The sequence below is a fragment of the Oreochromis aureus genome, linkage group 20, assembly GCF_013358895.1.
Source record: "Oreochromis aureus strain Israel breed Guangdong linkage group 20, ZZ_aureus, whole genome shotgun sequence".
Taxonomy (NCBI): Eukaryota; Metazoa; Chordata; class Actinopteri; order Cichliformes; family Cichlidae; genus Oreochromis; species Oreochromis aureus.
The window spans coordinates 11,060,911-11,077,469 of NC_052961.1; the positions used below are offsets into that span (position 1 = coordinate 11,060,911).

Sequence of the window (16,559 nt, forward strand, 5' to 3'; positions counted from 1 at the left end):
AGACAAAGATACAAGGGTATCTAGGAGGATGATATATTTACCTAGGAACACCTTGTAGTAGATGCAATTCAGGTTTTTACAGAAAAAAATTACACTGCAAATAATTTTAAGAAATGTATTATTTCCAGGTATTTTAGCAGAAAAACACAAATTTTCCAGCTTAAACTCTAAAATCACTGCACTTTTTGTGGCTTAACTTGGTCTTTTAATTTTGAATTATACCCTATATTGGCGTGCATATAGCAGAAACAACAAACACCAGCACGCAATACAGACTATGGCCTCTGTCATGATAATACCATATGGACCTGTGCCCTGTGATATTTGCCGGTGTTATATCTGCTAGTAGTAAAGGGAGAAAAGTCCTTATCACATTTTTATATATAATACAAATGGAGAACTCAATAGTGGAGCATCCATGATGAACATTATGGCATGCTATATTTATAGTGTAAGATGGAAAACTTTGGGGGGTTTTCTGCTATAATACCTAGAAGTTGAGCATTACTTAATATTACTTTTAACTGCTTCTTCTCTCCTGTAAAAACTTGAATTGTTACCTCCTTATTTTAATGCATCTGCCAAGTATTGCTAGGTAATTGTAATTACATTGTAATTCAGATAAAATACATAGCGATCTCATTTAATTCTAGTGTAATCACACCGTTAGTTGTGGGCTGCATTATGAAATGCTACAAGATAATCTTATAATTCCAAATATTTTTTTCAGGGGGATTGCCCTGGCAGTAGCTGACTCTTGCTTGGATTTGATTATCTTGGATCAGATGACCTCTGGTTTGTGATTCTTCTGTATAACCTTCAGCAACTTGATGAGGGGGAGAAGCTATGCAACCTATATACAGTATAGGCTATGATGCATGGCTATATGTGTGAAATCTTCTCTGGGAATAGGCCTAAGCTGCATCCGTTCTGCATTACTCAGTTAACCACCACACAAGCCACTGTGGACACCGCAGATGATTTCATATGCAAACAAAGCCAAGTCCTTGCTTACATCTGGCGGGCTTTTTGTGGACTAATGTGCATATTTTCATTTTAACATAATCTGTTCAACGTGGTGTAAAGTGTCTCTTTTTACTGCTGTCGTGTAAACACTTAGATATGTTTCCCAGTATTGTCGCAATGATTTTCGCGACCCTGCGCTTGCTGCGCAGTAAACCCGCGGCGGCTCTGCTACAGATTACCGTGTAAACACACCCTTGTATGTGATTGGTCGAGACATTTTAGCGCGACGTACCACAGCCAATCACAGGATTGTTTTTCTGTCACGTCGGTGCACAGATAGTAAGCTAACGGATAATGCAAAAACAAACTATTATAAAGAAGGCGGATTGCGGCTTAACGGCGATATAGCGTGGCAGGGCTTGATTATCTGGACCGAGTGTTTCTTGTTAGCATTTTATTTGTGAGCATGCGGTACGGCCGTGACTGCGAGGACGCAAGAATTGGGTAAGCCGAGCTAACCAGCGTTAGCAGCAGCGTGCTAATTTTCAGCGTTCCGCAAGGCCGCAGAGAAATACGAGCACTGCTTCCTGTTGTTGCTTCATTGAGAATGTAGGCTGAGCTACGATCACAACGTCCAACACAAAGGTGTTATCTTAGAAACGAGCGCAGTCGTGCAGTTATTTGCACTTCAGTTTATTTTATACGAGCTTGCAAGCTACCTAGCTTGTTAGCTAGCTAGCTAGCATGAGTGAAGTGACGGACTGCAAACAGTCCGCTGACTCTGCATCGAGGAAACGGTGTCCATCACCCGATAAGGATGAAGGCAGCCTGGTTCCAAGCAAGTCCGCAAAACTTAGTGACCAGCCAGATGAAACGAGGGTTACTTCTGAAAGTTGCAAAGACAGTGAAGCCGAGAGTAAAGAAGCAGCCGGGAGCGAGGGCCAGTCGAAAGATGGCAAAGAGGAACAAGCCGCTGTGAAAGCAGATCAGGGTTCAGAGAGCACTGGTGGCACCAGTTCACAGCCTGTCAACAGCTCCAGCGCTGACAGCCACCACACCAGCAGCAGCACCGACAAGCCGCAGTCCTCGGGTGAGCAGGATTCGGCTCGTGCAAAAGACAAAGCAAAGAAAACGGCAGAAACAGAGCGGCGTCCCACAGCTCCTCTGGACAAATCCGACTCAGCTGCCATAGCAGCTGCTGAAGCGCTGGCCAGTCTCACAGGGGGGGACGGAGAAGACAGTCAAGAGACTCCTTGTTCATCTGAAAAGGCCAAGCAGGTGAAACAAGGGAGTAAATTTAAACAGCGCGGGGGACACCAGTCCTCAAAAGTTGGCTCCAAAACACAAGCAGCGGCAGCAGATAGTTCCACATCTGTGCATAGTACTGACAGAGAGGATACAGATGATGTGCCTGAAGCAGATGAGGGCGATGAATCGGTATCTGGCTCTTCCTCCACACCGAGCTCCTCTTTCCCATCAGACAATGAAGAAAACGATGATGGCGAATGTGCCATTGTGTCTGTAAAGATGGCTCCAGAGTTGAGGCAGTCGGTGGCTCTCCTGGCACAAGTACAGATGAGGCTGGAAGCTCTTGAGAAGAAAAGTGCCCGGCTTCACCAGAGGCTGGAGTTGAAGATTAGTCGTCAGCGGCGCCCGCATCTGGATCAGAGAAGTTCCATCACGAAAACGATCCCTGGGTTTTGGGTGACAGCTGTATCCTTAAAATATGAAAGTGTAACGCTTGACCGATTGCCATGCTGTGTTTGAGTATTTAAAGTGAATTTGTCATGTTGTTTTTTCGTAACTTCGATGTGCCAGCTGTTGAACCATCCTCATCTCTCAGCTCACATTGATGAGACCGATGAAGACGCTCTTAGTTACATGACTGATCTTGAGGTAGGACACTTTATTCTCACAATCTCAGCTGATGCATATTTGTAGAATGGAAGAAAACACATTTTTCTACCTTTTTCCTCAGATTGAGACTTTCAAGAATAACAAATTGGGCTACAGAATTCGCTTCCACTTCAGACGAAACCCTTACTTTCAGAACAACATCATCATGAAAGAGCTGCACCTCGGAATGGGAGGTAAAAATAAACATGCGATTATTAAATCAAGTGATATTAGGTATATATAAGCATAGTGTAGCCTCAAAATTATATCAGTGTTTTGGAGAATTATATGATTTTTGACAGTGTACAAAATAAATGCTGCAGCATTTATTAGTGTGATCAAAATGAAGGGCATTTTTCATCCTGCATAAGTCAAATGTAAGCACAAAAGTAGTTTTGGTATTATTATTTTTTCTCCAAAAAGCATAAAATAACTGCCACACTTTAGTTTGACAGCTACTACTTAACCATATGCACAGTATTGTCACATAATAAAATATAATTAAAACACATTTTCTGCCTGGGATGTTGTATATTGGGTCAACCTTTTTAACCGGCTGCGTAAAGCCCTCTTTTTACCACCGTGCAACTGCACGAGTAATTTCCATCCTCCATTTGATTTTCCTATCACATAGAAACTTATGACAGGAAAGGGTTACTCCCTAGTTGCATTATGTGCAACTAGGAAGTGCTCCTGCAGTGCTTACGTGAGGCATTTGTTTACTTTAGGCCACACATCACCAGTTCCTAGTATCTCCTCCTCATGTGCCTTAATAGCCCGTTTGTGCAGAACGGTGTGTTTTTGCATCAACTGGTGAAACAAGTTTCTCGTTTCCACCTTTAGCGGAATCAGTTTTCTTGCATGTTTTGGAAAGCACTGTGCTTCGTCGGAGCTTGATAAGGTAGCTCCCTTATTAGGTACAAAGTGGTTAATGGAGGCTAGCATGCAGTTCTTCCTCTCAGATGTGTCTGGGCTTGAGTCATAGTAGTGTGTGCTATGGAAAGTAAATGCATACCATTGCTGTGTCAATGATATATTGATATGGCATTTTAATATCATGTAAAAATTTACACTGGTATTATGAAAAATAAGACACAGTACATCCCTAGCATATAAGGATAATCTGAAAAAGTAAAGTTATCAATTTTGCTTTTTTTTCCCAATTCAGTCATATTTTTTTAAGGGAAAATGACAACTAAATGGGAAATTTTTATTAACAGCTGCCTATAAAATATATGGGAATGAGAAATAAGTTGCAAGTAAACCAAATAACTTGACAAATTTGTCAGTGTCACATTGTGAAGCATTGTTATTATATTATCATTTATCCAGGTGAAAGTCTCATTGAGATTTAAATCTCATTTCCAAGAGCGACCTGGCCAAAAGGGCAGCAGAAGTTACAACAAATGTGTTTTTTGTTGTTTGTTTGTTTTACCACAATCTTACCAGTGACTATGTACATTCAGGTTTTATGTTTTTAAATTCAAAGTTAATTTAAATCAGTGGTTTTCAAACTATAGGATACAGGTTCGCTGCAGGTGAGCCAGGTGGAATAAACTAAATGAAACTAAGGTCAAAGTTTGTTAATGTTTTTCTCCATAACTTTGGGATAAGTAAAGTATTGTGTTTCTTATCTTTATGGTTTGCTGATGTTATTGCACCTTTAAATAATAAAATTTAGTTTGGGTTTCTTTTTATTGTTTGATTCAAAAAAATATGGAATGCAAGAGTGAACTTCAGCTTCTGGGGCATTCAAGAAAAAGTGAGGACCACTGATTTAGGGGACTCATGTAAGTAAAAGCCCAGTTACAATACGGCTGGTGAGTGGCGAGACTTGCTTTTAGAAGGGCACCCACCGTATTCAGACAGCGCAGTTGCATTTTGAAACGGAGGATTGGCTGAGATTACTTTAGCTGTTTCACTCTTTGTCGTTATATACATGCGCATGAATAGAAAGAATCATTTGTGATGTCAAGCAGGAAGCTTATATTCTCAGTATCATGTTCTAATCCTGGCTGCTCATGTTTTCAGGATCTCCCATGTCGTTCTCCAACCCCATTCTATGGCATCGTGGACACAACCTGACAGCCCACAGTGAACCCAGGAAGTCTTCACGTGGTGTTTATGAGACGTTTTTCAGCTGGTTCAGTGACCACAGCAACCCAGGACAAGATGATGTAGCACAGGTACACAAGACTACACCCGCATATTGGATTGTAGCAAAAATAAATCGATAAGTATAATTTTATTTATTTGTTTATAAGGAGAACACATTGATCAACATTTCTGTGAGTATGGCAGCGTTAGTCAGCTGGCTAATTTTCAAGTGCAGTCCTTTGGCAAGATGTTTTAAAAATTATTCAAATAATAGAATAAACACAATAATTGGACAGACAATTACACTCACTATTTAAGACAAGAGGAAAGAGCAAAAAATGTACTCCTAATATAATATAAAGACAAGCGGCAGCCACCACAAACATTTAATACAATAATACAGCAGAAACAGTAAGCAGCAACAAATAATAGAAACAGTAACCCTGCCTGGTAAAGAACTTTAGGCAGGTTAGCTGGAAATAGAAAAATAAAAACAGCTTTACTAATAAATTAGATAATTTACTGTGTAGATTTTTAACATGTTTGTTTCTGATCGACCTGGATCAAGACCTGGAGACTTAGTAAAGGTGTTGTAGGTGCTCCGGTTTCTGTTTTCACTTGGTAAAACATTTTTGATTTGAAGCTTTGATTAACAGGATCTCCTGATTTTAAATGTATGTTGCTGTTGTTGAAAGCTTTCAGACCCTCCAAACTGCAACTGTTTCAGAGGTATTTTGTTAACCTATTATTAGATTTTGCTAGAAAATCATTAATTGCAAGCATGGTGTGCCAGCTGTGTGCTGAAAGGGTCAGAGTTCAAATACTTGAAGCAGTTATGTCACATTTAGTTAACATGATTACAGTCAGACTTTGGGAAAATTGCGACTTTATTACACTTTAAAAATAAGAGAAATTCCTCTTTCAATTAGTTGCATTATTAAACTAGATAAATGTGAAGTGAACTAAAGCTTCCACAGTCTGGTTGAGAGTAAAGTGGGACTTTAAGGATGGAGCACAAGTAAAGAAAAGAGAGGGGTAAAATGAGAATGTGACACAATTTAATCTTGATTTCCAAGATTGAGGTTGAAAATAAATTTTAAATAATTTTGCAGCCCCAATAAGGACAGGTTTTTTTTGTTTTGTTTTGAACAGATATAAAAATCAGGGTGTCCATCAAGTTGACCACCACTGGGCAAATGTGTGCCATTTATTTATTTATTTATTTATTTATTTATTTATTTATTTACAAAAGCTTCTATGGTAAATTAAAAGTTTAAAAAAAACTATAAAGACATTTTAAAAATAAATAAAGAACCAACCCATATGTTATAGCTAAATACTGTTTTACCTGTTTAGTTGATGAGGTCACTAAAGCCCCTTTTCCATTAGTACCTACTCTGGTTGGCTTGCCACTGTTTTCAGGGTTTTACATTAGGGGGTTCCAAGCAATCCGAGGTAATCCCAAAATGTAATTTCAACAGACTGCATGCCACCGATTGGCTGGTAAGTGGCTTCACTCAATGAGCTATGAGAGCGTCTTGTTCGTGAAAATCAAAACCAACATTTTAAAACCCCGAAAACAAGGAAATGGCTACAAAAACAACGCGGTGGTCTCCGAGTCTGACGAAAGCCTCAGACCGCTCAACATCCACCTTGATTGTAGCGTTCATGTCGCATACTAATTACATCACTGGAAGTTCAGCCACGTTGCTATGACAACAATCGCGCACATTAGGTGGTACTCGATTGTAACCGAAAACCCGTCGATCCAAGTAGGTACTAATGGAAAAGGGGCTTATGGCACAGTGGGCCATCTACAAATCTGAAGCTCTGTGGTTTGATTCCCACCATGTCAAAGTGTCCTTGAGCAACCCCAAATTTAATCTGAAGCGTCAATCAGTTTGTGAGTGTGACAGATTAAGCTTCTTTTGGCTGCTCCATTATTCACATGGGGTGGCCACAGCGGATGGCGCCAGGATATTTGCCAGATTTTGAAGCCGGATGCCTTGTATCTCCTCTCGGTCTTAAACACCGGCTCTTTCACATGTTCTACAAATGTATAAACCACTGAAATATGGAGCAGAAGCTGATCAGTATATTGATCAGCCATTACTGGCGATTTGAAGGTTTATCGGTATTGGCAAAAACATTTTCATCTATTGAGAGATGAATGATTATTAATAAATGTTTTGCATGCCAAGCACAACTGCCAGCTGATCCGATCCAAGTGACGTGTTGTGAAAAAGTGCTTTCAGAGCTCAGTAAGAGTAGAAATCACTGTAAAAATACCAGTCGATTTACCATTTCTAAGTCAATATTTGTTCACTTATGGCTGGCTCAGGCTTTGCCCTTTGTTAGTGATGTGCTTCAGTGGGCTTTCGCTGGTATAAGCTGTAAATTGGGAAATGAACTCCCTGTTGTTTTTCTCTCTCTCTTTCATCGCCCGCTGTGTGTGCAGGGACGCACTGAGGCCCAAATGCTGTTCCCTCTTCAGTTAATAGTTTATGCGTTTTTTGTTTTTTTTTCCTGTGCCTCAAAAGATCAAATTAATAGTTCCATATTAATTAAGCGCGACATTAAATTACCCACCTGACCAAAGCCGCCAGGGTTACATTTTCTGATGGAAGCCCCATAATAGGAAAATTCTTAAACTATGCCATCAGGAAACCGTGTTTGTGTGTCTGTGTGGGTGCTGTGTGTTTTCTGTTCAAACATTTGCCTCTGGCAGAAATGCACATGGTGTGTGAAACTGAACATGTGCATGTCAACATATTGAAATGTACTGAAATGAAATTTGTGCTGTTCTTCAGATTCTTAAGGACGACCTGTACAGAGACCCTCTGAGATACTACCTCACTCCTCTCTGGGAACCGAGGGAGAATGGCAGGTAAAACAAACTCACAGATCCTACCAACTAACAGTCAGTGGGAGAAACACACATAGTAAGCTGTAAAATATAGAAGTATTCTCAGTAACAGTTTACAGCCTCTCTTTGTAAGACTGAGTGGGCTGCATATCAAAACAAAGAGCGTGTTTACTGTTAACGTGAAGGTTTATTTTGTTAATTCTGCAGTAGTGGCACGGGGGCTAGAACGGCTGACAACGGCAATGGAGACGAGTGTGTTGTGATCTCTGACTCGGATGATGAACCCGGTGAGGAGGCTGGTGAGGCTGAACAAGGCAACAGTAGGGATGAGGAAGAGGAGGAGGAGGAAGGCGAAGAAGAAGAAGAGGAGGAAAGAGGGCAAAGTGCAGGTCAGTGCCAAGACGGGACTGATAAAACCGTTCAAATCCCGCATTATACAGAAGCTCATTTTCACTTCCAGCTTATTTTGAAAATGGATGTCTGCGTCCATTTAGTGTTGAGCTCACTGGGCTGTGTTGTAGCTGAAATTTAAATGTATGAGTAATGCGGGTTAAACTGAATAGACAAGAAATATCTCCTCCTCAGATGAGAGCCCAGGGGAGGAGGAGGATGGTGGAGAGATTGTGATCGACGGTAAGACATCACTCTTAACAGCAGCGCTACAAATTCACCATTGTCACAAATAATCAGTGGGAGGCTGTTGAATCTGCGGGTGGCATTTCAGTCTGCGTAGCCTTCATTCTTTGATTTATTTAAGCGGAATCAGAAAAACAACAAAAACATCTTGGTTTTTTGTGTTTTTAAACCAAGACTGAAAAAATATTTGTAAATACTTTGTTATAGTGTTATAATGAAAATAAGAGAGCAGCCACAGGTGTGCAATTTCAACACAATTCACAGTTTTTCAGCTCAGTTTTTTTCCACTGTAACTTTCATCTCAAGGCACTTTATATTGTGATGTCAAGACTCTACAGTAACATGATGTGAGCAAGGACGGTGACAGTGGGGAGGATGAACTCCCTTTTAGCCTCCAGCAAAACATTATTGACTTGAGTAGTGGTTTATAAACACATGGGGAGTGGAGAATTTCGGAAGTCCCCCAACAGCCTGAGCCTATAGGAGAATAACTAAGGGAAAATTCAGGGTCCTCTGATCCAGCCGTAACTGCAAGTTTTATCAAACCGCAACATTTTAAGCCTTATCTAGAAAGCAGAAAAGGTGTCTGTCTCCTGAACCCAAACTGGGAGCTGGATCCACAGGAGAGGGGTCTGAGAGCTGAAGGCTCTGCCTCCCATCCTACTTTTGGAAACCACAAGCGATGGGATATTAAGGCAATATAAGGTCTATTTCAGTGTTATAAAACACTCCTGAGCCATACCAGCTGTGATTTTCTTTAGCGCTTTCCCAATTTTAAAAGGCTCATTAATACATTTCTCATAGGATTTAATTAAAGCCATAATTACTACAGCAAAACTAAATCTTTTTCACTGTATGCTTGCCTGCATTTTTTTGTTTGTTTGTTTTGTTTTGTTTTAAAGTGAAAATAAAAAACATCACTATTTCTTTCCTTTCAATTTTGGCTTCAAAACAGAAAAGAAACAAAACAAGAAAATTCATTTTCCCCAAATCTATATTTAAAACCAAACACAAATAAATCAAAGAATGAACAATACATGGATTCAATTCATAATCTTTTCCTCTTTCCTACTCTTTTAAATTATGGTATTTTTTATTTTTATTTATCTTTTTTTATTTTAAAGTTTGCTTTGTGAAATAATTAAAGCGGCCCATTGAAATGATAGCCGTCTGATTTTTGTCCTGTAGGCTCCGACGACAGCGATCAGGAGGAAGAAGAGGAAGAGGGAGCATAAGAAGAAGAAGAAGTGAGCTTGAAGGAGTCACCGCAGGGACCAGAGACCGAGAAGATGAAGAGAATGCTTGGTTTGTGAAGACTAACAGCAAACATTAAACCCTTCTTCCTGATGTTAGTCATTTTTATGCACAGAATATCCAGTTTTGTTTTGTTTTTTATAACTAAAATAAACACACAGAAGCATTTTAAATCAGGTTTAACTGTAACAACAAAGCCAAGGCAGCGCATTTCCCCTCTGTTTTATACAGTTGGTACTGTGTATTCTGATGTACTCTGATACACTTTTTGCAGTCGTTTTTTTTTCTAAGCAGATTCTTAGGCATATAATGCCTCCTGGTTCTTCTACTGTTTTTCGATTTAAAGAGCATTGTACTACAACCTGTACGCGTGTAGGTGAGTTTTCTGATTGCCGCTATTTGGTGGCATAAAACTTTGCATTGCACATTCTTTAAATAACAGTGAAGCCTTCAGAGGCTTTATTAGCAATCTTGTCACATTTGGGCTTTTTTTTTTGTTTGTTTGTTTGTTTGTTTTCTGGGTTTTTTAGGAATCGACATGTGACAAAGCAAATATGTCACAGTTTAAATTTGATATAGTTACAGTACATTTTAGATGCACTGAGTACTGAACCAAAATTTGTTCTCAGGGATGATCATGGCGGTAGTCGCGTTGAAAGAACCGTGCTGACTTTTCAGACATTTACACACTCTGGTTATTGTCGGTTGTGTATAAAGAAACGTGTACTCTACTGTAGTAAGTAGGAACAATTATTGTTTTAATAGACTACCTGTGTTTTGTTTTGTTTTTTTTCTCCCTTACTCTACGTGTCCTGTCTTGCTACACACCAGCCTCCATCAGCAGTCTGTAAACCATCTCTGATGTTTAAAATCATTGCGTAGTTTGACGTTTTTGTGGATTTTTGTAAAGCACTCCTTGAGTAAGAAGAGTTTTGATATTTGTTTTTCTTTTAGATTTTAACTTAATTTGAAATTTACTTTCTAAATCATTTAAGGTTTAATCTAATGTAATGTGTTTAAGGTTTGTGTTATCTGCTTAAAATTATGGTATTTATTACTTTGTTTTTCTACAAATCCACATTATGGCATGCCTGTGAGCACGAAATATAAGACGAAGTGATTATATTCCTTGCAAGGCCGTGTGGGGGGGGAAGTAATTTTCTGCGCACAGTGTTAGTAAATGTTAAATTCACAGCAACAGATGGGGTGCACTGTAACAAACCTAGTATTTGTATTGCTTACTTTTCTTAGCAAGGAACCTGTAAATAATACTTCTGCATTGTCTTTTGGATAAGGCAAAACATGTTTAATCCATGGAAAAATTTATCAAATAATCTGGAGGGTTTTTCATAAACATGATCAGAAGGTTATATTTTGTGTGCTGTGTTTTATAGAACACTGTAGTTACAGATACCTACTTGTTTGTTGTTTTGGGTAATTTTTTTTTCTTTTTTTGTTTTAAAGATAAATGTCAAGTTTTTGCTCAGACCTAATAAAATAGACAGTTGTTTCACTTCGTCTGTGTGGTTTACATATGCTAGATCCCCGGTCCCCAACACCCGGGCCACGGACCAGTACCGATGCGTGAGTCGTTTGGTACCGGACCGCGAGAGTTGAGGCTCAGGTGTGACATTTATGGTTTTCAGGGTTTTTATCGTTATTTTTCATCGTTTTTATTGTTAACTCTGTTTCCCTGGGTCTTTTCCCATGTGTTATGAATAAATCTTTTTTTTGGTACCGGTACTGGTTTTATTTTGTGGTATTTTCCTGCAACACCTTAAAGCAGGGGTCTCCAACTCCAGGCCTCGGGGGCTGGTGTCCTGCAGGTTTTAGATGTGTCCTTGATCCAACACAGCTGATTCAAATGGCTAAATTACCTCCTCAACATGTCTTGTAGTTCTCCGGGTAATGAACTAATCATTTGATTCAGGTGTGTTGACCCAGGGTGAGATCTAAAACCTGCAGGACACCGGCCCTCGAGGCCTGGAGTTGGAGACCCCTGCCTTAAAGGAAGGTCCGTGAAAATATTGTCGGACATAAACTGGTCTGTGGCGCAAAAAAGGTTGGGGACCACTGTGCTAGAGAAAATCTTTTTATCTATTGTGGTTTATGCCCAAATATACACTCACTGGCCACTTCTTTAGGTATGCCTGGTTAGTACCTGGTTTTACCCCTGTTTGCATTAAAAGCTGACTTAATTCTTCATGCACAGATTCAATAAGGTGCAGCAAACATTTCCCAGAGGTTTTGATTTGTATTGACACGATAGCATCACACGGTTGCTGTGGATTTATCGGCTGCACATCGTGATCTGAATCTGCCGTTCCACCACATTCCATAGGTGCTCTTTATGGCTTCAGATCTGTCGATTCTGGAGGACGTTTGAGTACAATGAGCTCTTTATCGTGTTCAAGATCCCAGTTTGAGATCTTTTTACTTGGTGCGACTCATCAGAAGATGGGTACACTTTGGTCAAAATGGGATGGACTTTTTCAGGAAAAATATCCTGGTATGCTGTGGTGTTTACACAGTATTCTGTTGTTACTAAGGGGCTCAAAGTCTGGCAAGACAAAACCCCTCATTTCATGACACTACCGCCACTAGCCTGAGCTTCTGATATAAATCGGGATGAATGTTGTTTACTCCAGATTTTGACCCTACCGTCCAAATGTTGCAGCAGAAACTGAGACTCATGAGACCAAGCAACGTTTTTCTAGTCTTCTATTCAGCAATTTATGGTGAACCTCTGTGTGAATTGTAGCACCCACTTCTGTTCTTAGCTGACAGGAGTTGCACTTAGCTCAAATTAGTTTAGCCATTCTTGTCTGACCAGTTTTTCACCAGTGGAGATGCCACTCACTGGATCGTTTCTCTTTTTCGGATCATTCTTTGTAAACCCTAAAGATGGTTGTGTGGAAAGCTCCCAGCTAATGTGCAATTTCTGATATCAGACCAGTCCGTCTGTCACTAAAAACTCACTTGGGTCACTTAAATCACCTTTCTTCCCCATTCTCATCCTCTTGTTTTGATCATATCTATATACCTAAATACATTTAATTGCTGCCATGTGTTTGGCTTCATGCATATTTTTTACCCTTTACTTACCTGTTCCTCTTCACTGCCCAACTATGCAATAAAAACAAATCTTAAAAAAACATAAATATATAATATTTACAACATCTAGTCACTGGATATCTCTCTTCCTCTTATTCACATCGAGCCTGTAACATCTGGGTTCAGATCCTCTGATGCATACAAATGCAGTCGGTGACACACTTTCACCTGCTTTTAATTCTGACCATGTATAATGTGTTTCTTTGTGTTTGTGTGCCTGTATTGTTGTGCAAGTACAGTGCTGAGAAAAGGATTTAAATCGCCCTCTTTTGCATTTTGCCAAGAAAATAGGAAATAGGAGCAGTGCTGAAATGTGCAAATGTACATGCAAATACAGGAAAAACCGAGTTTGTACAATTCTCCCAAAGCTCTTCCTTGGATGTTAGCTGGCTTGTCTTTTGTTTTCAGTCTGATTCCACACTATTTCGATACTGGCTCTAGGGAGGCCAATCCATGACTGAAGCCGCTGACACTTTCCCAATAAGTACTTTGGCATGGTACCTTTCTGTATTTATAATTCCATCAATTTTGAAGAGATCCTCAACACTACTGGCTGAAATGCGACACCAAACCATGACAGAGCCTCCACCATGTTTACAGATGAATGTAGACACTCACTGTTGTTTCTCCTTCTTGATCTCTTCTGTACATATTGAACCAAAAATGTCTCATTTGGATTCATCACTCCATAAGATCTGTTGCCACTGATTTGTTCACTTGTCCAGTTTCCTCAAGTGTTCAACTAACAGCTCTTTGAGAAACACCTTGGTGGTGCAAAATACTATTAAAGAAAAACTGTGAGAGACCTTCAGAAATTGTGGTGTTATTGCTCAAGGCCAACTTAAAAATGACAAGCACGCCTGGCTGCTTAGAAGCAAAGTGTAAAGAAATGATGAGTGGTCCAAAGCTTTTGCACATTACTGGGGGTTTTTTGTATATAGGTCTGTCTTTAAAAAAAAAAGGGTTCCACATCTCAACAAGACTGTTTAGCTCTTCTTCCCATAAAGGCAGCATTTGATCACCTCTCCTGTACCTTTAAAGATGGGCTTTGACAACTCAGTATTCATTAATAAAAAAGTGGTTTGACAACCATTAGAATAGGTTCTGGGTTTTTCCAAGAGTAGTCCCAATAAACTGCATAGACAGGGATCACCCTCACTACCTTCTAATGCACACTCAGCCCCTTTGTTCTTTTAGTAGCATTAAAACAAGATAGAAACCACTCAGTTCAGAGAAACAAGGCTTGCCCTCTAGTAAGTTTCCAAGGTGGTAAGAGTTAAACAAAGGATTTCGTAATGATAATAAAATAGCCACAAGATGGCAGTGTGGTTAAGCCAATCTATTGTTAGAATAGCTGTCATTTTTAGTTTTTAATGAGTGAATCTAATATCTCATAAACAGCCAAATTTGACAGCAGTATTTAGGCTATTAGGTGTGTAGAAATGAGAAATGATTAAGTCTTCCCTCAGCTGTCTCACACGAACACTAACAGCTTCTAATAAGTTATAGATGTGTGACTTGTTAAAGTGATCTCAGATATGTTTGGCTGCAACACTTGCATCTTGACGGGAAGAATCAAAGAAGACCTGCTGAGATACAGCTGTTCTTTATTGTATTCCAACTTTGATTTGACGGCAGTGTATGTTATCACTGACATTTCAAATGTAGCACTGCAAATAGCCGCGGGCAAGACATTTTTGGACAGGCCCAGACAAAGGACCAGCAGTGCTGTTGCAATGGTACACTTAAACCCCTGATTCCACTTTTAATGCACAGCTATAAATATTCCACTAGCAAAAACCTGTCCTGTTGTAGCAGCACCCGGGGTATGCGGTCTAGGATGGGCCTATACTATTAATACTGATGACGAAACACATTATGGCCACATGAAGTGATCCCATGTGAAACACAGTGTTTGTCTCCTCTTTGAAGTAGTATTTTTCGGCCTACCTCAGAGCACCACATGTTTTCATGACTATGAATTAATAATGAGGTTGGTTCCTACAATATTGATTGTGACAAACTAAGTACAGATTGCTGGGACAGTAAAACCATCCTCAGGCTGCTTTGTGGTCTGAGGGTAGTCTGTGAAGCCTTTGTTATGTGTGGGGTGGCAAAATCCTAAATGGATTCTCCAGCGTAAACTACACTCCCCTGGGTTGAGCTCTTGTTGCTACTGTACACAAATCATCTTGTCATGCTGCTTCATGTTCTTTGCTTTTTTTTTTCTCCAGTGCATCTTAAGAATCTCAGGCCGATTAACAGTGACAAAAAAATGAAAGAACAACACAGAAGCTAATTCCTCATCTGTGATTAATGTGGGGGAGGTTATTTTTTCTCCTGCAATGTGTACAAAAAAGGGGCATGAGCTGCTCTCTGAGGCTCATCAATAGTGGATAATCTGACGGTTTGAGATAGGCCTCCTTGAATAACAACTACCTGTGTGTGAGTGTGTGTCTGCAAATGTAGGTCTTGTAGTGTTGTTTGCGAAGCTTGCATTTTTGCGTGCACCCCGAAGCGTGCACGTGCGCTTGCAGGAGCCGCGCGTCACATAAACACGCCTTCGGGTTTTTAACGCGAGCGCGATCCACTGCTCGTCAGATAATCAAGATGAAGCACAGCATTTCAGTAGTGCAGCAGAGAGAGCAGCTAAAAATGAGAAGAGAATGGAGTGAGTACGACTGAGGGAAATGGATGAGTGCAGTGATAAGCAGGGCTGCCCGGGCCCTGACAGATACACACAGCAGATGGATGACTCTTATCTGGGAGATCACAGAGTGCATACTCACGCCTAGGCCCAGTTACAGAGCCACGATCACACCAGACAGATGAATAGGCCTATCCCCAACCAATCACACTGCACGTACTGTAGACACATGCACACAAGTGCACGCGCACACCTACACACACACACAACTTCTTGACAGAATGAACAGATTGCAGCTTCTGCGTTACCTTTTGTGTGTTTGACATTGAAATTCACCTGGAGTCTGGTGTCTCAAGGATATGTGCGAAGAGAGCAGGGAGCAAGGGTGTGGACGGAGATAAGAGAAATCAATTTAATTTCAATTCGAGCAGCAGACGCGAACGCGCGTGAGTTTGTGTCTCCGTGCCAGCATGCACACACTGTATGCATGTGCGCCGGCATACAAATTTATCTGTCAAAGAAAGACCCGCATGCACTGTATTCTCACTTTGTTCAGCTTGCCACATTTTTTTTTTCACTAATTCTCTTAGCGCAAACAATGTCTGTGGCAGAGGTTAAGATAGAGCTCGAGTCATAAATACTCAAAACAAATAACATTTTGAACTGTTTTTCTCCCACTGGGACACTTAACCATTAACCAGCTATTACCAAAGACTTTTCAAAGCATGCTGACAGATCTACCTTTTAAGACACGGGGACTGTGGTTGCACTCATCTGCTTACATCCTCACTATCCTCTTTTGAAATACAGCTACCCTCCCTACCAACCACACACACACGCACATACCCCTTGTTATTTGGAAAGAGCTCTTCTTCGACAGCTGTTGAATCTCCCAGCTGCGTTTTATAGCAAGGGAGAGTGCCAGTCTCGTCTTCAAGGCAGATGGCGGGCTGGCTGGCCCTGTAGACACGTGGCATGTTGGACGACTGCAGACGGTGCTCCATCTCAAAGAAGCCGAAGCTACATAATGTGCGTAGAGTGTTTGCACTAAAAGTCTGCACTCACCTCATTCCCAATCCGCTG

General features: G+C 40.4%; 1 protein-coding gene across 2 annotated transcripts; it reads left to right on the forward strand.

Annotated features, from left to right (window-relative positions):
• Positions 1-1,276: 1,276 nt before the first annotated feature.
• tspy (testis specific protein Y-linked) lies at positions 1,277-11,231 on the forward strand. 2 transcript variants are annotated; one of them, XM_039604865.1, is made up of 8 exons: positions 1,277-2,679; positions 2,785-2,862; positions 2,945-3,056; positions 4,894-5,048; positions 7,770-7,846; positions 8,033-8,214; positions 8,411-8,458; positions 9,650-11,231. In XM_039604865.1, exons 1-8 carry the CDS (start codon positions 1,711-1,713, stop codon positions 9,694-9,696), a joined length of 1,668 nt encoding a protein of 555 aa, XP_039460799.1. In that variant the 5' UTR covers positions 1,277-1,710; the 3' UTR covers positions 9,697-11,231. The 2 variants fall into 2 exon arrangements, with proteins under 2 accessions (XP_039460799.1, XP_031594722.2); XM_031738862.2 differs by lacking the exon at positions 8,411-8,458.
• Positions 11,232-16,559: the final 5,328 nt, after the last annotated feature.

Bases quoted from the DNA above. Each gene is read 5' to 3' on its own strand.
- tspy (XM_039604865.1), top strand. From the start codon at position 1,711: ATGAGTGAAGTGACGGACTGCAAACAGTCCGCTGACTCTGCATCGAGG. The intron at 2,863-2,944 runs GTAGGACACTTT...CTTTTTCCTCAG, and splicing joins GTTACATGACTGATCTTGAG to ATTGAGACTTTCAAGAATAA. The intron at 3,057-4,893 runs GTAAAAATAAAC...TCATGTTTTCAG, and splicing joins GCTGCACCTCGGAATGGGAG to GATCTCCCATGTCGTTCTCC.